The 22,052-nt window shown below is 36.5% G+C and overlaps 1 protein-coding gene and 1 non-coding gene across 5 annotated transcripts; one reads left to right on the top strand and one right to left on the bottom strand.

The window, feature by feature from the left end:
- Window positions 1–290: 290 nt before the first annotated feature.
- LOC120255952 (E3 ubiquitin protein ligase DRIP2-like) lies at window positions 291–20,238 on the bottom strand. 4 transcript variants are annotated; one of them, XM_039263717.1, is made up of 7 exons: window positions 20,055–20,236; window positions 17,170–17,279; window positions 9,123–9,402; window positions 8,540–8,973; window positions 8,402–8,452; window positions 4,095–4,167; window positions 292–820 (listed from the first exon to the last, which is right to left on the bottom strand). In XM_039263717.1, exons 1-7 carry the CDS (start codon window positions 20,166–20,168, stop codon window positions 659–661), a joined length of 1,224 nt encoding a protein of 407 aa, XP_039119651.1. In that variant the 5' UTR covers window positions 20,169–20,236; the 3' UTR covers window positions 292–658. The 4 variants fall into 4 exon arrangements, with proteins under 4 accessions (XP_039119650.1, XP_039119651.1, XP_039119653.1 ...); XM_039263716.1 differs by having other exon boundaries at window positions 291–820; window positions 8,402–8,973; window positions 20,055–20,238; XM_039263719.1 differs by lacking the exon at window positions 20,055–20,236 and adding an exon at window positions 9,871–14,790 and having other exon boundaries at window positions 293–820; window positions 8,402–8,973.
- On the top strand, window positions 14,160–14,266 carry LOC120255954. The gene has a single exon (XR_005535154.1). It is a non-coding gene; the product is annotated as a small nucleolar RNA R71 (small nucleolar RNA).
- Window positions 20,239–22,052: the final 1,814 nt, after the last annotated feature.

The following is a 22,052-nucleotide window of genomic DNA, read 5'->3' as shown; positions in this document are numbered from 1 at the left end:
TTTTCAAGAAGAAAATAAATAATTTCATGGCATTGCAAGGATATATATGTAAAACAAACCATAACATATTGAATGATACAAAAATAAAAACTATAAAGTTTTCATTCATGAAGGTCCTCAAGTACTTTTAAATTTTCTAGAGGGCTTCATGATGATGTTACCAAACCCTAACCCTACTCTGCCATATTCATCACTTGCTAAAATTCAGTCAAGCACCAGATTTACTACTTCAAAGACATCACACAACTCTGTAAATAAATGATCTTGCAATTTCAAGCCAAAGTTTTATATATATATATATATATATAATTTCTCTTTTGTACATTGGCAATACAACTGATGGTTGAAATTTAAACACTTACAATACATTTTGCTCGAAATACATGACCTCTTGATCATCTTGCAGAAATGAAAAATAAATTGTGAAATCAGAAAAAGAAAGACATTTATGCAGGTAAAAACAAAACCCTTTCTCGAAAACCGATTAAAAAAGAGGGCAACTGATGCCTAGTATTTAAAAAAGAAAACTGAAAAATAATGAAACACAAGGGAATACAATAGGTTGAATAGTAGCACACAATGCTTGATTTCGAAGCTCAATGGTCATACGATGTCGAGCATTTCTTGGAATGCATGTTTGGATATGCAATCAAAGGGACTAGACTTTACGGCGATATGATAAAACCATCACGAATTCCTTGGCTGAAGTGCCAAGGAATGCCGGGTCTTTTATTGAAGAACCCGACCGCAACCAAAGATCTATCAAGTTGTGCAGGGCCATTGTGGGAATGATTGACTGCCCCCTGCATGTAATTTCCACCTGCCATGGCAAGTTCAATGATTTGTCGGTCAGAACAAAAATACTTGAATCTGAAATTTGACTTTAGGTTGATCTAGCAAAACTTGAAATGGATCAAGCTAATCTGCCATGTGCATGGTTTGTACAGTTTGGTTAAAGGAAAACATGCAAGAAATAAGATGTTTAGAATGTGTAAGTAGTGAAGTAAAATTGAAGTCAACAAAGATAGAAACATTGCGCATAAAACCTTATATTGACACCCAAGAAATCTGATGAATAACAAGTTGAAATGTCACAAACAAGGAATGGCAATAGGGTAGGGTGGGGGCGGGAGTGAGGGCGGGCGGGGATAGTTGATGCCACCACCACCCCGCCTAAACCATTCCTTGCCCTGCATTAAATAGTGCTATTCTAAATCCCCAACCGGCAGCACGGTTTTCCCACATGCCCGCCCGCATTAATATTTTTGCCACGCCATTTATTATAAAATACTTAACTAATAATAATAATAACATTAAAATAAAATCAGGAAAACCCTAAAAATAACCTAGCATATATAAGGGTAATTATGTAATTTTTTAGCGGCAGGGCGGATTTAATACAGGTATTTACTAGAACTGCCCTACCCCAGCCTCGCCTGCACTCTCCTAAAAAAAACCCGCCCAATCGAGGCAGATGGGGGTAGGACAGGTTTGCCATCCAGCCACAAACAAAAAGAAAGAAAAAGCCAAGGAAAAAAAAGACAAGTTTATTACATAGATGAGAAGTCACCAAATGCTTGGACAAAAAGTTCATGCATCCAACAAATATCCAACACCCTCATACAAAGTTCATGTATAAGCTTTGGAATTTATGTACTTATGAAGCCCTATCAAACAATCTAGCTTACAGAACAGTATATCAATCATGCATAACGCATGGAAAAGTAAAAGTAGGAAAAAAGAGTTGGATGATCTCAACGCGGCTTAAAGATTTGTACTATTTTTCTAAGGACATAGATCCCACAATGAAAACAAAAAATAAATGTCGAGGATAGAGCAAAAACTTTTGCAGAAGTTATCTCCAAAGTCGGGGTTTCTAATGTGGTACGACTTATTACCTACAGTGCATCCTTTTAAAAGTTAGAGAGCCCAACTTGACAAAAATTTTGACGAAACCCCTCAATTTGGGGTCAAAAATATATTTAAACAGCATAGAGGGTTTATATTGAAAATTTTCAATAATCTTGAATGTGAGAAAGGTTAGCAGTTTTGTAAAAAACTGTATCTTTGTTTCAATGATATACGGCAAGTTTTCCTGGTTGAGGCCTAGACAAGGTTTGTTTAATATACATCTTCGTGAAATGAATTTTTACCATATCAAGACCGCTTCGAAGAGGATGGTAATTGAAGAAGATTGGACAACTTCCAAAGGAAAATGATACACACACACAAAAAGAAAAACAAACCAAAAGAAAACAAAAACAAAAACAAACAAAGAATGAAAGACCTTAAGTTAACTGATTTACGATCAAACCAAATTGGATATTTTTCGCACTTCATAAACTGATCATTGATAGGTTTCAAGACTGCGGCACAGACAACTTCATGTTTCTCAAAGTGTACAAGAAATGGGATAATATGACTGAAGCAGTGCGAAAGAGAATTTTGGAACATGATAAGAATGATCTTGGTGTTTGAATAAAGCATGAGCTTTTAATCAAATGCATGATCATGTTGGTGTAGAGAAGGACAAAAGAGTAGCTTTTCTTGGGATTGTACTGCACACTCTAAATCCAGAATATTAGGTGATGAATGGTTGTTCCAAGTCATCGGTTTTTTTGCTTTCACTACACATAAATAGTTTTATCCAGTTGTGTTGCTTGCACTACGCATGGTAGTGTCCTCATAACAGATTTCTCTTCTCTAAATTTGCACCTTGGATATTTCCAGGTAGTAGGTTGTGTGAAATAGATATATGAGAAGAGACCAGGAAGCCAAAGTTATACAATTCAGGGTTGGATATCTTTCAAAGTATTATAGACAAAAGATATGTTTATAAGTGGGAAGTCAAAGCTTTCAATCTATAGAACGTGGAAAACAAGTAATACACTGAGGGTTAAAGAAGTGAAGCATATAGTTCTGGTGATTCATAAGCCTGTGACTTCAGCAAAATGCTGATGAATATTGAATCTCAGTCAAACTTGTTGTCATAGATAACCCGATGAAATTATAACCATATGGGCTGGTACCAGCCCCAATGGCTAGAATACTTGATTAGTTAATATGTTTCATTATTGATGTTATTCAGGGATTGACGAGACTGTTTCATATATACTTCATGTCCCAAACTTGAAGGATTCCACGCAAAGCATAAAATCATACAAGATTGCAGTCTAATGGTTTTCAAGATTCAAATGTTACAAACAAGTTCTCGAAGAAAAAGAATCGAGAAAGCCTGGTTATGTTATGGTGTCCACATCTCACACTTTATATGCTCACAGTATTTTGCAAGGGGCGCTTAGTAAGCTGTGGCTTCTTCTGAACTAGGATCACAAAAGAAAGATCCAGCCAATTTTGACTTTCTGTAAACAAATTGAGTATTACCGTGCAAAGACTTAGTAAAGGTTATCACAAATTGAATTCAAGTCAACTTGAGCTTGGTTTGCTAGACCCAAGCCAAATGCAAGCCAAATAAGTGACACTAAGGCAAACTGCTTAAGATCAGCTCAGCTTGTACCCTAATACCAAAGGAAATCAAAGATTCCAATGACAGTAAATTTAAATTTTGAGGTGTTCTCCTAAAAATGAGGTAATGTCTTAAAGCATAACCAAGGCATTTACTTTCTTCTTTGTTATAAGCAAAGCTGTGATTTTTGTGATGAATATAGCCCAGAACAAACAGGGCCAAATTGACCTCAATTGGGTTGTAAACTAAATGATCGAACCAAGCTCAACCAACCCGCAAGCAGGTTCATGTACTGACAATTCAATTCACAATTCCAAACAAATTCCATACTAACTGATTATATCCTAATATTTGTCCTCCATCCTAAATGGGTCTATAAAATTATAATATCAATTGAATAATGTGTAGCAAATGCATTCTAAAAGACATTTTATGCACGGCTGAAAAGATCATGTATTTGCAAAGCCATTTGATTTACAGAATTATTATCAAAATAACTTAAATGACCATATGCATGTGCAGGAATGCAATATTTTCCTGTTTGTTTACCATTTGACAAATAGATTATCCAGTTCAAATTAATAATCTATTGACCTTTTCAGACAAAAAAAAAAAATTAAAGACTCACCTCAGCTTCACTCGCAAGACCAAGTTTCTTTACAAGGTACTTTTGGATGAAAGAAACTGGCAGGTTTCCATCCCTATGATCACAAAATTAATTATAAGATGCATGCCAGAAAAAGTTCTAGAAAATATAAAAAATTTCAACAGATAGAACTCAATGTCATTTACCTAAAATATGCCATATTCAAATGTCCACCAATTGTAAAGTAAAGTTGTTTCAGTAATAGCACTTCTGATTTTTATGTTCATGACGGTAACAAATGAAAAATAAAATAAAATAATTTAAAAAAAATGATGATATCAAGTTGCAATAAAGTTAAGAATGAATAAATAATAAGAATTGTGTTAATAAATATGATGCACATGTAAACATGCTACAGGAGTGTTTCTACCGCTAGGGTGAAATAACCCAAGATATGGGCATTGTATCCCACAAACTGGAAAAATAGCACTACAAAACATAAACTCCTGACTAAAAACTAAGAATTATTAAATGCATACTTTAAAAATAACATCATTCACATACAGACATACAAAAACCAAGGATTTAAAAACCGGACCGGACCGGCCGGTTGAACCGGGAACCGGCCACCAGTCCGGTTCATTTATATATATTGAACCGGGTTCTAATTGAACCGGCTATGAACCGTTGTCGGACCGGGAACCGGTGAACCGGTTCAACCGGACCGACCGTTTTTTTTTTAAAAAAAATTGAACTTTGAATTTATTTGGTGGTTCATGTTATATTAATATTAGAAAATTTGTTGTATTAATATTGGAAAATTTGAATTTTATTATGTTGAAGTTGTGAATTGAATCAATTGATACTTGTGGACTTGTTTGGTGCTTTGTTATTTGTACTTTGTAGATTTGTAGTATTTTTGTATATAACTATGTATGTTCATGTTGAGAAATTAAATTTTATATAGAAGTGAAAGTTGTGAATTCTTCAAGCTTGTGCCTTGTGGTAGTGGTGGGCTTGTTTGTTACTTGTTGGTCTTGTTTTTTAATGTAGTCTTGTCTTGAGTCTTATAGAGTGTAGACTTGTAGTTATATACTTATATTTTAAAAATAAAATTCATGGAGGACTTGTGATTTGTGACTTGTGAGCTAGTAAAAGAAATAAAATTTTAATTTCATAGTTATATTTATTAAATTTCTATTTTCCCCCATTTTTCTGATTTTTTTGGATTTTTTTTATAATTTTATGAAATTTTATTATTATTTTTTAAAATTTATTTATTTAAAAAAAATTTAAAAATAGAAAGCATTGAACCGGCCGGTCGAACCAGTTGGACCGGTTGAACCGCGAACCGGTTGGCCAACCGGTTCGTCGACCGGTCCGGTTTTTAAATCCTTGACAAAAACCCTTCAAAACTTGCTGTGCAACTAGATAAACCTTCGATAAAGAATGTAGTTTGCATTCATATCCCTCAAAATAAACCAGGCCAATTTTGTTATTTAATTAGCTAGTTGAAGTTCAACCATAGTTTCGGTTAAATAAGTTGGACAGTGAGGCAGCCCGCAGCGACAGTGGGAGATGCACAAAGAACATGTTATGCAGCACCAATATAATTTTCCAGGATATATATGTATGCAAATATTTATATTTCTAGGAGTTTATACATAACACTCTAGAAGGTAATTAGAACATGTGACAAAAGATTATATTGCTATTATTTTTTATCAAGCCAAACAAGAAAAGATTAAGATATTCCTGTATAACTTATTTCAGGGGTATATAAACAAAACCATAGAAAAGAGCTAGAAGACCATCGAAGTAAAATGAACTCTTTCAATAAATATAAGGCAAAGATGAGGACAGGATTAACAATGTATTTCCACTGATCACTTCCCAAAAAATGATATTAGCATTCAGGAGGAATTATAACTATTCTCAAATGTGAACAAGTGCCATAAAAAATCCCTAACAGCTAATCCTCATCAATGGAAATATGATGAATAAAAAATTGCAAGAAAGTCCTTTTGCCACTTGAAGCCTGTGGCAGTTTTTAACCATCACATACTCTTTTTTACACCAAAGATGTCAAAACATTTCTCTAGACACTTTTTAGCCAAAACAATTGACAATGTTTGGTCAGGTCATGAAGGGCACATAGAACAACATGCTGAAACCTTTGACAAGTCTAATGAAACAATAGGCAGAAGTTTCATGAATAGTTAAGAAGTCCCATGGAAAGCAGAAAATAATAGAAGCCAAAAAAAAAAGTCCATTCTTGCACTTTTTGTTTGACAACAACTTTGGTGAAAATGAGAGCACATAATCTGACCTGCGCAAGTTACCACCTTCTATTTTACTAAAACTATTTCTGTTGTTTGAAGTGCTAAGGCCTAGACCATAAAATAAAGCTACTCAAGGGTAGATTTTCCTTAATAATTTCGTGAACATCGGTTAGAGAAAATGAAGTCATGAAGGTATTATAAAAATATCCAGGAAAAATGGTAGAACAAGAAAAATCTAATGAGAGGGAAATAGATCAAAATCATAAAGAAGGCCAATGAACTAAATGATATTTCTTATAAAAATTTTAAGCTTGAACTTTTGTTTCTTACCATTTTTATGTTTAACAAGTAGCTGAAACTAAATCATATATAATGCTTGTATAAGAGATGCCCCAAACTATTAGCCCTCTATTAACTTTAATTCTTCAATCAAACAATTATGGTGACAGGGGTATTTGCTATCGAACTAAGTTTGGCATATAGTTAATAGCTAGATAATGATATTTATAATGTACAAGTGTAAAAATAGTTATTATAGTCCAGATTCACTTGGACAGCTTGCATACGCATTTCACGAATATGTTGATATCTTTAAGTGCTACTACAATTGTAACTGTAACTAATACTTTATTATGCTTCAAAACAAAAGAATTTCATTCCATCGCGACACTAGAGGAAGGGTTAGCTCTAATGTATCTTTTGGAAGCGTAAGGCAAATGAAGGTGAAGCTAGGTCATTTCTAGAGAGCTCGAAGTATAAAAATGGTTTCAAGTTTCAACTTTCAAGTTTGTAAACCATGAGTCGATAAACCAATCAGATTGTGAGAAAAACACACCACTTGTCATGTTATTGTAAATTCCTGCTGCCTCATGCAAATGATGACCAGCAAATTATAGATACAATCTAAAAATGTTTCCCTTCCTGCACCTCCATTATAAGTTCATGCCTTTTTAGGGAAAAGGAGGGATAGGAAAATCTAAAAATACATATAAAAAAATAAAAATAAAAAACTGGCACCTCTCACCAGTGAAAAAGTTTGACTGATCAAACATGCAAAATAATTCCAAACCCAGTCTTCTGTATCTTAGAGATTCTGATTTCCCTATTTCTTCAATATGAGAGCTGATAGCTACAATTGATTTTATGAAAGTTTATCTTCTAGACTTAAAATATTACCATCCTTGTGAGTTTTACACAAAGGACAATTAAAATTAAGATTTACTTCAAATAAAAGATGAACTGTTTCTAGCTAAATAAACCTGATCAACACCCAACATTTAGGAAAGCTTTCAAGCAGAAATAAAACATCAATAAAAAAGAAATGGGAAAGACACAATAAAGTTTCTATGAAAACATTTTACTAAACAGTTTCTAAGTACTATCACCAATTTTCAATCAAGAAAATTCTAAGGCATAATAAGCTACCCTACATAAATTACTATAGTAGAGAAAAAGGGGGGAAACCTGAATGGCATTTACAGAAAAATGATGTGGGATTAACCGATTTGGTGAAAAGATATATGATTCTCAAAGGCTCCATCTACATAATAATGCTGAAACTCTTTCAAGTTTACAACCAAAGGACCACATGTCTTTTATCCACTGGCCATCATCCTCCCTATATGCATTCCTCTTCCCACTTCAAAAAATATCCAAAATCAAGAGAATGTCGAACAGAAAAGTCACAACTGCAGTCACAAGTTTGTTCTTTGGGAATAATCTAGTGACATTAAGCATTCAATACAATGAACAATCTAGCAAAATCAGGGGTCATTGTGCTAATGATCATAAAGAAAATCATCACAGAGAAAATTTCCTTTCAACAATATTAATCCAGAAATTATAAGGAAATAGAAACCGACGTAACAACTGCAGACTGTGTGACACAATATCTAACAGACAAATGATTGATCAAGTGGTTGCACTCAAATTTAACATTATGAACTATTGCATGTTTTGCAATATGAAGGTTTACCAAACCTTCAAAATAATTGAAAAGCTGCCAAAGATAATATGGAATAAGAATTGCATTCTTAGGGTTTTAAACGGATCGGAAAATAAACTCACCTAATCCTCAAGTAACTTGAGGAGATCTGGGGCAATGGACAATCTCCTTCTCTGAATGATTTGTGCAATGTTAGAAAAGAAGCAGAAGATCTGTGATTATAAAACGTAATTCCATAGCAATATACGAAAAAATCTAACTTGTCAGTGGAAGCAACCAATGAGAACCAAACTGGGCTCCTCCTCCTTTCACGTTTACCAGCAGTATCAACTAGTGCTTGGACTGATGTCTCAAGCTCCTTCTTTCTCCGACTAACTCCATTCAATCTTCTTGATCTGACCAATGTTTGGGTAGTGGAGACACTGGCATTCTTGTCATCTTGAACATTGGATTTGTTCATATGCTCCCTAACTTTCAATTTATTGAAATATGCTTCACTATCTGGAAAATTAATTTGCTCTGCCTTCACAACAGTGCATTGTGGGCTGCTTGATTTAAGTGCCTTTGTTCTGTTAGCGGCTTCAACCAGACAATTCAAGAGTTTCCAAAGCTCAGCCCTATCAATAAAAGGATCCCTGACACTTTCTGAATCTTGATGATTTGTCTGGCCAGATGACTCTGCCTTTGCAAAGTTCTGTGGAAAAAAAAAAGTGTCCAGAAAATAAAAAAAGAAAGGCATTTTTAATGCCACAATCAAAGCAAAGACTTCCATATATGCTTCATATAAAACATATCCCAAACCATGATCTCACTTTGATGGCAACTTTACAAAACTCTGTTTACCTGCCTTCTATTTTGAGTCATCTTGCTCAGGGTCTCAGATGAACTAGAGTTATCTGCCCGTCCATCACTGTCATTCTCCTTTTTATTGACTTCGGTAACTGTTGGACTAGGGCCACGCATAGCAGCAGCTCTTCTACCAACAGCCTTGGATCTCCTTCCTGTCAAACTGTTCTGGGTTGCTATTCTTGGTGTATTGACCACCAATGAAGATAGAGATCGCTCCTTCCGTATGACCGGAAAAGAGAAAGAAGGTGTAACTTCAGGTGCATTAACTTTTCGCCTGCATATAAGTATTTGGGATTATGTTATAGGCTGTAAGATAAGGTCAAAATGAACAACCAATAAAAAAAATATTAATGAATTTTATCTTCATAAAAGTTGGTCTGAAGTAAAAAAAAAAATGAAGAACTATTGAATTTGTTATAAAGGTTAACTAAACCATTAAAAACAGCTTATCATTGATTAACAGTCTAGTATTGAACATTCTTTCAGAAAAAGCAGATTAAGAGAGTGAAACACTAGATGGCTACCAAGTGCAATATGGCAAACAAGATAAATCAGGAAGTGAGCCAAAATCAAACAAGAAGGGAATTAAATACCACCAGAATCTTTTACTCTGTAAAAAATTATTTGCATATAGATCAAGTGGTAATAATATGAGCATAATTGTATAACTTATATAGCAATGACCTTCTCAACATAGATACTGCACCACAAATCTTAAACACAGGAACAAATAAAAGCTCACTTCATATGGGCATCAAGTGTGTCCTGCCACAGAACACCAAAACACCCCCGCAACCCCCACCCCCCTCTTTTCCTTCCTTTCCTCCCAAGCTACTTTTAAGTGAGTTAGATGTAGATGAAGATGGGGAGGTTCCATTGATTCCGGGAAGACCTTTCTTACACTAAGGCACTCATTGGCACAGATAGAGGCGAGATGACACTGAGCATTGGAGAAGAAAAGATTACATACTGCCTCGCTGAAGCAATAAAGCACTCTCTTGACTTTGATACACTTGTTATTTTATTGATGTTAATGATGAGATTGCTAATGACTACTTGGAGGAATTTTTGCATCCAGATCCATATGAGGAGTGGCCGGACATGGAGGAGGAGAAATTGAACAATTGTGTGGAAGAAGTCCTCAATGAGCAACAACAAGGAGAGTTCTTGAAAATGATCTTTCACCAAATCAAGAGGACGAGACGTCGCCACCGAAAGCACTCCAACACCATAGGAGATAAACATACACAAGAAAAGCGCGACAATCCCTCATTCTTTAACAGGGTTCGAAATTTCTCTTTAAGTATGAAGAATTTCTGTCCATCGTGTGTGCAGGTTGCTAAGAAAGGTTTTTCATCTTTATGATCCACCATGAGGTAAGGACAGGTACGTCAAGCTAAATGACGTTAAAGAAGCGCTTTTTGGGAGGCAACCCAAGTTTTTAGTTAGTTTTAGTCTTGAAATTTTAATTCTGCAGTAATAATTTCATGAGTGTGCGTCTTGCTTGATTTTAGTTGATCACTGGTGTTTTCATTGAATTCTTCGGTGATTTGAATTATTTTACATGTGTATGACATGGTTTAGGGTGAATTTAATGTGTATAGTTGAGAAATTGGTGTTAATTTGGAGTTTCGGGCTTTATGTCGACTGTCTGCAGAAATTCTGCAGTCCACATGACGGCGTGGAATTTCCACACCCCCATGTGCCTATATGAAAATGAAGAGGCACTATTCATCATCATTCCTCTTCAAAGAGCCTCTTAATCTTCCACTCCTATAAAACCCAAGTGTTGATCTCTCAAACAAATTTTCTTCAACTCCTGAGAGATTTTGACGTGTTTTGCCGGAGGTTTCACCGAGTTTCCATCTCCGATTTGATCCGGTAAGCCCTCACTCTCCCACCTTTTCCATCCCTTCATATCCATTTTCATGGAGCTTTTATGGTGTTTTTGTACAAAACTTCTTAGGAAATCATGCTAGACATCTCTTATTTATGCAAAACACGAGTTTTATGAGGCGTTGGAGCCCGATTCCAGCAAAGTCACCAGAATCGGGCACCCACACGGACGCATGGGTTGGCCACATGCGGCCAGCCGAGCGACGCGGCCGCGTGGTTGGGCCACGCGAGCCTGGGTAATTATTACTTCAACACCCGTGCACTTGCGGTTTACACGCAACGCGAGCGTGTGTCAAGCTTTTGGCGCATGGCCGAGGCACGGGCGCGCAGGCGTGGGGCTGCCTCAAGCGCTCGGCCTGCTAGGCCGCGCCCCCACGCGCCTAGCCACACGCGCGTGTGGCTGGGCGGGCGCCAGCCAGAGCAGATAACAGACCCGCGTGGCCCAACCATGCAGCCGCGTAACCTGGCTGGCCACTCACCCGCATAGGCACCTGATTCGGGTGACTTTGCCGGAATCGGGCTCCTACGCCTCATAAAACTCGTCTTTTGCACAAATAAGATATGTCTAGCATGATTTCCTAAGAAGTTTGTACAAAAACACCATGAAAGCTCCATGAAAATAGACATGAAGGCATGGAAGAGGTGGGAGAGTGAGGACTTACCGGATCAAATCAGAGATGGAAACTCAGTGAAAACTCCGTCAAAACCTCTAAGGAGTTGAAGAAAATTAGTTTGAGAGATCAACACTTGGGTTTTATAGGAGTGGAAGAGTGGGAGATGAAGAGGCTCTTTGAAGAGGAATGATAATGAATAGTACTTCTTCATTTTCATATAGGTACATGTGGGTGTGGAAATTCCACACCCCGCGTGGATACTTTACACGACCGCGTGGAAATTCCACGCTGCCATGTGGAATACAGAATTTCTGCATACAGTCCACATAAGGCCCGAAACTCCAAATTAACACCAATTCCTCAACTATACACATTAAATTCACCCTAAACCATGTCATACACATGTAAAATAATTCAAATCACCGAAGAATTCAATGAAAACACCAGCGATCAACTAAAATTAAGCATAACGCACACTAATGAAATTATTACGCAGAAGTAATATTCGAAGACTAAAAACTAATTAAAAACTTGGGTTGCCTCCCAAAAAGCGCTTGTTTACGTCACTTAGCTTAACGTACCTGTCCTTACCTCATGGTGGCTCATAAACATGAAAAACCTCTTTTTTTGCAACCTGCACACATGATGGACAAAAATTCTTCATACTTAAAAAGAAATTTTTAAGCATGTTAAAGAATGAGGGAATGTCGCGCACTTCCTGTGTATGCTTGTCTCCTATGGTGTTGGAGTGCTTTCGGTAGCGACGTCTCGTCCTCTTGACTCGGCGAAAGATCCTTTTCAAAACCCCTCCTTGTTGTTGCTCATTGAGGACTTCTTCCACACAATTGTTCAATTTCTCCTCCTCCATGTCCAGCCACTCATATAGATCCGGATGCAAAAATTCCTCCAAGTACTCATTAGCAATCTCATCATTAACATCAATAAAATAACAAGTGTCATCAAAGTCAAGAGAGTGCTTCATTGCTTCGGCGAGACGGTATGTAATATTTTCTTCTCCAATGCGCAGTGCCATCTCGCCTCCTTCCATGTCAATGAGTGCCTTAGAGGTGCGTAAGAAAGGTCTTCCCAAAATCAATGGAACCTCCGCATCTTCATCTACATCTAACACAACACAATTAGCAGGAAAAATATACTTGTCAACCTTCAATAAAGCATCTTCGATTATACTTCTAGGATGACGAACGGAACGATCAACCAACTGTAACGTCATCCGAGTTGGCCTTGGGTCTCCCATCCCCAATTTCTAAAACAATGTGTACGGCATGACATCAATACTAGCTTCAGAATCGGCCAAAGCTTTTTCTTCCCCCAAACCTCGGATTGCACATGCTATGATGAAGCTTCCCGGATCTCTCATTTTGTTGGCAAATTTTTCTTAAGCATTGCCAAACAATTACCTTCCAAAATCACAGCCACACTCTCCTCCATATTCCTCTTGTTAGTCAAGAGATCCTTCAAGAACTTTGTATAGCGAGGCATTTGGGACAACGCCTCAACAAGCGAAATGTTGATCTGTAACTGCTTGAAAAGATCCAGAAATTTTCTATTTTGCTCATCAACTTGGTCTTTCTTCAACCGTGTCGAATAAAGAATTCTTAGAGTGTATGAAGGGGGTAACATAGTTGGCCCCTTCTCCTTGTCTTGCACCTTATCTTTCAGCTTTTCTTGAGGAATTTCAGCATTCTTCCCAATGGGGGCTTTAGCTCGAAGAATTTCAGAGTTGTTCTCAGCAATAAGCTTTTCCTAATGCTCGCGACCACTCCTTAAAATGATCGCCTTTACTTGCTCTTTTGGGTTAGTCTCGGTGTTACTTGGCAAGCTTCCTAGAGGCCTTTCGGCCAATAACTTCGCTATTTGTCCTACTTGATTTTCCAAATTGTGAAAGGAAGTGATATGATTTCAGAGTGTTGCCTCTATGTTTTGGAACCTTCTGTCGGTTGATTGAATGAACTTTCACAAAACCCTTTCTAATTTTGAAACTCTCTCCGGAATCGAAAGTGTTTGCTAAAATCCTAGTGGGGCAACGGCTTTTTGCTGCCCTTGGTTACCCCATGAGAGATTTGGATGGTTCATCTATCCTTGGTTGTATGTGTTGCTATAAAGGTTACCTTGTCCTCTTTCCGAATTACTCACAAAATATACTTGTTCAACTGGGGCTGAAATAATCGATATAGGACAGTCGGATGGTATATGTGAAACCCCACAACTATCACAGCTTGTGATTGCGGCTATCTTTGATGAAGTCAAAGTATCCAATTTCTTGCTCAATGCCTCTACTTGGGCTGCCAAGGATGTAACGACATCGGTCTCATGGAGTCCGGCCACTTAGTTCTTTTCTCTTGCATTCCATTGGTAGCTATTTAAACCCATCTCTTCAATCAATTGTCAGGCTTCTTCAGGGGTTTTGTTTCCCAATGTCCCCACTGCGGCGCCATCATGAAGTTGTTTGTTGCTTGAGTTCAACCAATTGTAAAATGTGTGAATTAACATCCATTTGGGAAACCCATGTTGTGGACACTTCCGCAAGAGGTCCTTGAATCGTTCCCAAGTCTCAAATAAAGATTCGAGCTCTATCTGAACAAATGAAGATATCCCATTACGAAGTTTTGCCGATTTTCCCAGAGAGAAGTACCTTGCAAGGAAAGCTTCAACCATTTCGTTCCATGTTGTGATAGAAGCTCTTGGCAATGAATGAAGCCATTGTTTGGCTCTTCCATTCAATGAGAATGGGTCAAGCCAATTGTGTCATCCGACACCCCATTAATCTTCAACATGTCGCATACTTCAAAGAAATTCTCAATATTATTGTTTGGGTCTTCATCGGCTAACCCATTAAATTGTGCGGACTGTTGAACCATTTGAATGAAACCCGGCTTTAACTCAAAATTCTGAGCTGCTACCAGTGGCCTAACAATACTTGATTGTGTCCCACAAATTGTAGGTCTAGTGAAATCTGAAAATGTCCTTTATTGCCCTTCTTGTTCTGCCATATTTTCAGATTCTTCAACCTCTATTTCAACTGAAAAATTCTGTTCCTGCATAGGTTCCTCGCCCCTTCTACGAAATCTTCGCTCAATTTCAGGATCCTCTTCAACGAATGTCGAAGGGTTCCCTCGAGTCATAACCTATAGCTGAAATCAATAAAAAGAAAAATTAGAAAAGTGAAAGAGAGAAATATGAAGTAGAAAAGTAAATAAAAATGTGAATGACTAAAGTAACCAAGTCCTAGTGTTTCTAATATCTCGTTCCCCAACAACGGCGACAAAGACTTGACACGCACTCGCATTACATGTAAACCGCAAGTGCACCGGTGTCGAAGTAATAATTACCCTAGTGAGTGGGTAGTCGAATCCACAGGGAACGGAAATTTTAGTATTAACCACTTCTCAGTTATCTAGTCAGGATCGATGAATGTGATGAAGTGAACTAATTGCAAGAAGAGTTAATAAGCAAGCAAACAAGCGAAGAAATAGAGAAAAGGAGTTCACAATCGCTAAAGATGAGGTACTCGGGTGATGATCCCCCTAGGATCTTCCCTGAAGTCCAACATTCGCTAAATACCTCTAAACTAAGTCTAATGAGTCGAGTTAATCCAAAAACAACCGGTTCTTATCTCCAAGCAACTGGTATTAGTCCTCTACAAGGTCCCGGTAGAGAAATTGCTCAATCTCAACACATCACACCCTATATGACCGCAATAAGCTCTAAGGATACCTAAAAGTAAAACCAATTCCTAAAGATAAATCTAACTTTAATTCTCGGCGAAGGATCCCTAACCCCCTACAAGTTCTTGGCGGAGAAATCTCTCAATCTCATGCCTCACACCAAATATGATTGCATAGAATCCAGAGAATACGGAGATAGAAAAAACTCAATCGGAAGGAAAAGAAGATATTCTACTATCTCATGACTCACCCTCTCAACCCTCTTTAAACTTGAAGTTCTAACTCTAAGGGAGACCTCTCACATCAAAGTAACAAATGAAGCAATGTAAATCAATCACAAAGATCAATAACACATGCAAGCAATGAAATCACAAGGTTAAAACTCAAATCAACTCGGATTAACTAGAAACATAAAGCAAATCAATACAAAAATATATATCCTAGGGTTCACATGCCTAAATACCTACTAGGGTTTAGTCCTCCATTGAGTAAGTTACAAAACAATAATGAATACAATGTAAAGCAATGGAATCCATTAAGAAAAACCCCTTCGAATTCGTGCGGATTAGCCTTAATGAAAGATTCCTCTCCGAAGCTAGGTCGCCAATGGCTTCCCAAATGCTATGACAGCAAAAGAAACTATCAAAGTTGGTGAAGAACTCCTTCCAAATTGGCAAAGACCTCCTCCTCAAACCCTAGACCTCCTCCTAAAACCCTAGCCAACTTGCTCTTCAAGTATTCGCTCCAAGCTCCGTAAAAAGTCTACTAAAAATAGGGCAAACGGCATATTTATAGCTCAGATTCGTGTCTATCACGTGCCCTCACGCGCCCGTGTGGATTTTTCACGTGCCCACGTGAGCTGCAGGAATTTACACGCGGGCGCATGAACAGTAACTTTGTTACAATACTGCTACAGTGCAATTGCTACCGTGCTTTATTACATTGATTTTCACAATGCGATCCAAACATTCTCCTCTTGAGGCCACATTATCAACACACGATCATGTGGTAGGCTATAAGACTTTTTCTTCATCGATGCATCTTTGAAAAGTCTTGTAATCTTCACAAAGAGAAGGAACGTGAAGATATGACTGCCTTTGTACCCTTCTAACTGGTGAATTGACTTAAATCTCCTTGGAAGTTGACACACATCTCCCCATTCACCAACTCCTCTTGTGTCTTCGTCTTTAAATTGCACAAGAACTCTCAACATCGTGCCTTAATAGCCTATCTTTGCTTCCTTTCGAATTTTCAATACATTCACAACATACATTCATAAAAGAACACCCAATACACGATATGAGACATAAACCATATATAAAATGATGCTCAATGCATATAAAACACATATAAGAACATGTTTACTCAAGCACTTATCAGGCTAATGAAAAGTTAAAGAGTATATAAGCAAAAATCAATTTTTTATAGGGGCATAGATGCAATTTCTTATTTGTGTTGGGGTATGCAAGTAAAAAACTTGTTAAAATTACAATGGATGGTTCCTCCTATTTACAACCAGTGCAGTAACTTGGTGGATACCAAAACAAATAAATTTGAAGACCCCATGTCAACAAGCAACATATCTCCATCATAACTAGTATTTATGATTGTAGAAATCCTTGATTGTAGAAATCCTAGCCATCAAGACAAATAAGCAAATCTATTCCGTGAAATCAGCTAGATTTACAATTGGCATGATGAATCCGATTTATCTTTGCAGTTTCTGTTACAAAAGAGTGGATACTATATTTGTTGGTGACCATTTTTGTTATTTCTTCATTTTGTTGTGATAAGCAATGGTGGTAAAGATGTAGGTTCACTCAATTAAGATTAACAATTACTTACCTCCTGCATTTAAGCTTTTTTTCACACAAAGCTGTTTGCAAGGAACATAGCAGGCCGTAGACAGTCCTTTGCAAGTGCATAACTACCCTTGCGCCATCAAAATCTTCTTCCTGCACATTTCCATTAATTAGTTCTGGTATCAAGTTATGTGAAAGATAAGAACAAATCCCGAGCTTGAATAAAGATTAAGATAACCAAATATTTGAAATAAAGTGAGGGTAAATTTGGCAAACTGAACTGCCTTCATAGGTCCTGAATACCAAAGAAATATATCAATATATATATCTATAATATTATAATCCATGTATCAATATATATATATATATCTGTATTATTATAATCCATGTATTACTTTTAAATGAGTTTCATGATGAAAGATCCCTCTTCTTGATCTTGAAAATTGAAGGCAAGATTAAATTCTCTATCCAAATAACCATCATTATATGAACAAAACACCATGTAGCGAAAAAGGTCCTCAAACAATCTTCATCAATTATAATTTTAGACTCTTAGGGCTCAATCTAGTGGCTCCAATGCTGTCCTTTGGCTGAAGTTGAAGTTTTTATACTTGCAAAATGCACCAATTATTCAAGAAAGCAACCATGATCACTTGCTAGACCTACAAAAGGTAGAAAACAGTATGACTTCATTTATACCTTTTCCTATTAGACTACTTTATAATCCAAATGTTGACCCTCATTTGGCTTTCATTAATTCATTGCAACCAATACTGAAATTCAGCCCCAAACGATTTTCGCTGGACATTATTGAATCCTTTGTTCAGAGACAAAACTCGTAAAATTAGAAATCAAAATAAGAAATAATTCACTGGTAGCCCTTTTTCCTTTAAAGATATGCTATCATCATATTCAAGCAATATACTAGCTCACTCTTTTTATCAATTCTTATCGCAACAATAATTCCACTTTATCTGGATTTCCCATCGCATCTAATGAAAGCCTATTCTCATGCCATTTCATGGATTTTGGAACATAAAACATCTTCGGAGGTTATCCTTAAAATATTGGTCACACAACCCACTAAAATAGTAGTTCATTCTAATGCCCCATGCCCAAAACAGGTTTTTGTACCTTTATAACTCTTTTAACTCATCCCTATTAATGATTGTAACTCAAAAGTCCTCCCTTAATGAGTTCACAATTACTAGGAAAACCAGTCGGAAAAATTTCAAGTTAAACTTAAGCCAGGGTTTTAGTCATAAAAATTTATTTATTATGGTCTATTAGAATTAACAAAAGTGAAATATGATATGATTTTTTTGGTAAATTCGCAGTAACATTTTTTAAGACATGGTCACGTGCGCATGGCTCCACTAGTTCTTGTTGAGAAAATAGTTAAACAAATAAATTTTTTGTATTGTTCAACTGATATCTAACATTATAGATATTGAAGAGTTCCTCTGATTTAAGAGCAAGTAAACTTCTATGCATCTATATAATTTGTTACTACATAGTAGATTCCATTCCTGCAGGTGAGGAAGAGAGCGATACAATGTTAATCCCTTCAACTAACCACACTTCAAGAGCCATGAGCAGATCATAAACCCAATTAAGCAAACAACAAAGAAAAAACAAAGCTAATGACAACAAGATTTACATGGAAAATCCACAGAGTAAATAACTACATGCCGTAAACCTTTTCTTAATCTCCAAGTTCTCCAACACCAAGATGATCTTTTGCATGAAGCCCCTAGTTGCATAAAAGAAAACCTTTTCTTTGTTCTTCTCTCCCATGTTAATTTTCACATTAACTTCTTAGTGTTCTCACACCTTTTGTCCCCTTGAAACATAGGCCTAAAATAATTAAGATGACTCCATGTGCCAAGCACAACAAATTAAAAAGGAGAACCCAAAAATACTAAGCAACACATACTCATTAGAAGGATATTTCTAGGATAGTTAATGAACCCTTATTGATCTTCTAAGTTATGGTTCTAGGCGTGATTGTTCTAACGAACATTTTTTTCTTACTCATCATCAACTTCAAGTGAGGATCATCATCAATTATCTTATCTTGGCCTTGGACATCTTGCAATTCATCAACAATCAATAAAGGGAGAAATAGATCTCAAATTAACTTCTTCACTACTAGCCTTTGGACTCTTCACATTCTTGAATTTTCCAATGGCTTGATTTATATATATAAAGAGGAAAGAAAGAAAGATAACATCTTGACTTCTTACCTACTTGTTGGTCTTTGGAACCCAAAGTTAACAGCAGATTCATCATCACCATATCTAAAGAAGGTACATGGTCTTGACCTATCATCAAGTTTGGATCTTTGTTGTTTTGGTACACAAACAAAAGCCTTACAACCAAACATCTTCAAGTGCTTGAAAGAAACTGTTTTCCCAGTCTATATTTTTTTTCAGATAATCACCATCCAAAGGTTTTGATAATCAAGTGGCAAATTGCCTGTAAAGCTTCACCTGGAAGGGATATTAACCACTTGGCTTAGGACAATACTTGATGAACTCTTTCACAAATGGTCCAATTAATTCTCTCTGCCACACCACTATGATGAGTATTGGGCACTGGCTTCTCACATCTAATAATTGACTCTTTCAATATGCTTCAAATGGTCCACTATTTCCTCTATTATCAATTTGGATGCACTTCGAAGATTTTCCGACTTCCTTCTCAACTATGGCATGAAAGTGCTTAAAGATGCCAAAAAATTCATCTTTATGCCTCATCATATATATAATCATACTTTCTCAAAAGCATCATTTACGAAGATGACTGAGTAAGTAGTACCACTCATGGATTTCACTTGCATGGCTCATGCTTTCTAAAAAAAAATACTTCTAATGAAAATCCTATGTTGTTCACCAGGTAGTGAGTGTATCGGTTCAAAAAAATTACCTTTCTGGCTTTCTCCACCGAAATTAGAGATTTTCTTTCAAGAATTTGGAGGTCTTTCCCATTCATCTGACGAAGACTCTTGTGCCATAGATCTATAACTTCACATTCCTCCATAGCATTGAGTTAATCCTTGCACAACTTCCTATGTGTGCAATAGAATGCACAACATTTCCTCTTTCTTGCTCTAACATGAGCTCCCTTGATAAACTTCCAACACCTATTAACAAAACAATTTTCAAAGCCTTCATAATCCAACTTGCGGTAGAGATCAAGTTCAAAATGAAGATCCGTAACACTGCTTTCACATTCTTTTTACATCAATTTCTTTCCCATGCCGACTAAGACAAGCATCTCTAACCGTGATTGTAAGAATTGAAGAAAACCAATCTTGGTGTATAGCATAGTATGAAGCTACTAGAATTAATCACCCAACCAAGCCTTCACTTAAAATGATACAAGGCAAGCTTCATGACAAGTGGATAAGATAATGTACACCTCACATGAAGTGACTCGCAGTGTGTGTTTTTTATCCTCTATGTCTTCGCTCTTTCTATCTTTCTTATTGAGAAACTTACAATATTTCTTTTTACATGCCTGCCTAGCACAATCGACAACGATTTTTCATTGACTCGTCTCCTTAGGGTTTTGCGTGTGGTTGTAACGTCACATACTCTGCTTATTCCTCCATTTTCCAAAAATAAAACATGTGATTGAGTGGAATCAACACTATTCTTTCTTGTCTCATTTGCAAGTATGCTATACATAATCATAATCAAAGTCACTACTTGTTTATAGTGCCAATGTTGTGAGTCACCACCAAAGTTTCAAAACTATCCAAAAGCAAACTAAGTAACAATGCTTGAAACTCATCATCAGACATGATCTTTGTAGTTGCAAGTTCATTCACCAAACTTTGCAATTCGCCTCGAGTGGTCCACTATATGAATGCCTTGGAGTTTTTAAATTAAAACTCTTAGACAAGTTTATTTTTGGCCATCTCCTTTTCACACAAGTCATCAACCTTCTTCAAAATAAATTTGCTAAAGTCTTATTATCCACTTGGTGATAAACATTGTTTTCCAAACATTAACGAATGTGTTGGCCATCAAGTGTTTCCACCTGACATCACTAATTTCATCATCACCTTCAAAAAGAGTATGTATCTCCTTGCAATAAAGCAAATCAAGCATCCTGTCCTTTCATGTTATCCAATTAGCACTATTGAGATTAACCATTCTTCTATTGCTCACCTCAATGACCCTCTAAGGAATTTCACAAACCCCATGAGCACTGACCAAAAATCTGATACCACTTTGAGAAGAAATGTGACTATAAAAGTCAATCCCTTACAAACTCAATCACTACTATTTTCATAATAAATTCTTCTAATTTATGATCTATCATACATCCCTTTCCTTCTAGCAAGCACCCATTACTAAGGAATTCTTCTAATCTATGATCTATCATATGGATATATTCGGACTTTCCAAACCACATTTATATACACAAGAAAATGTAACAAATACTTGATGGTTCATTTGCATACTATAATGTTCTCTAGAAGTTTCACAAAATCAAAGGTTAAGTGCAAGCAGCATTTGTGTCATGTGACGTCTGAGGCTGAGTTATGATGGGTTCAGGATTGACAATTTTGAAGCCCAGTATACATATACTATTATGTGTGTGCAAACTCACAAAGGCATAGTATATCTTTAAGACCAGGATTTCACTTATTTATCCCATTGTATGCTTACACTAGATGCCATATTTTGGGAATATATGTATAAATTTTGATCTTAAATTGCTTTCTAAATTTCTGATTAAAATTAGTTCTAACATGAAAAATACAAGAAAATTTACAAATATCCCTTCCAAAACTTATATTGCAATTACATTTGCAAAAAGGAATATTACCCAGTACATAAACACCCAGCTCTAACAATCAACTCAAAATTAGAATATCCCATTATTTAAAATGATAGCAATACGTAACTTCCA

Source organism: Dioscorea cayenensis, unplaced genomic scaffold, assembly GCF_009730915.1.
Source record: "Dioscorea cayenensis subsp. rotundata cultivar TDr96_F1 unplaced genomic scaffold, TDr96_F1_v2_PseudoChromosome.rev07_lg8_w22 25.fasta BLBR01001249.1, whole genome shotgun sequence".
NCBI classification, from domain to species: Eukaryota; Viridiplantae; Streptophyta; class Magnoliopsida; order Dioscoreales; family Dioscoreaceae; genus Dioscorea; species Dioscorea cayenensis.
This window is presented reverse-complemented; position numbering and strand designations above follow the sequence as displayed.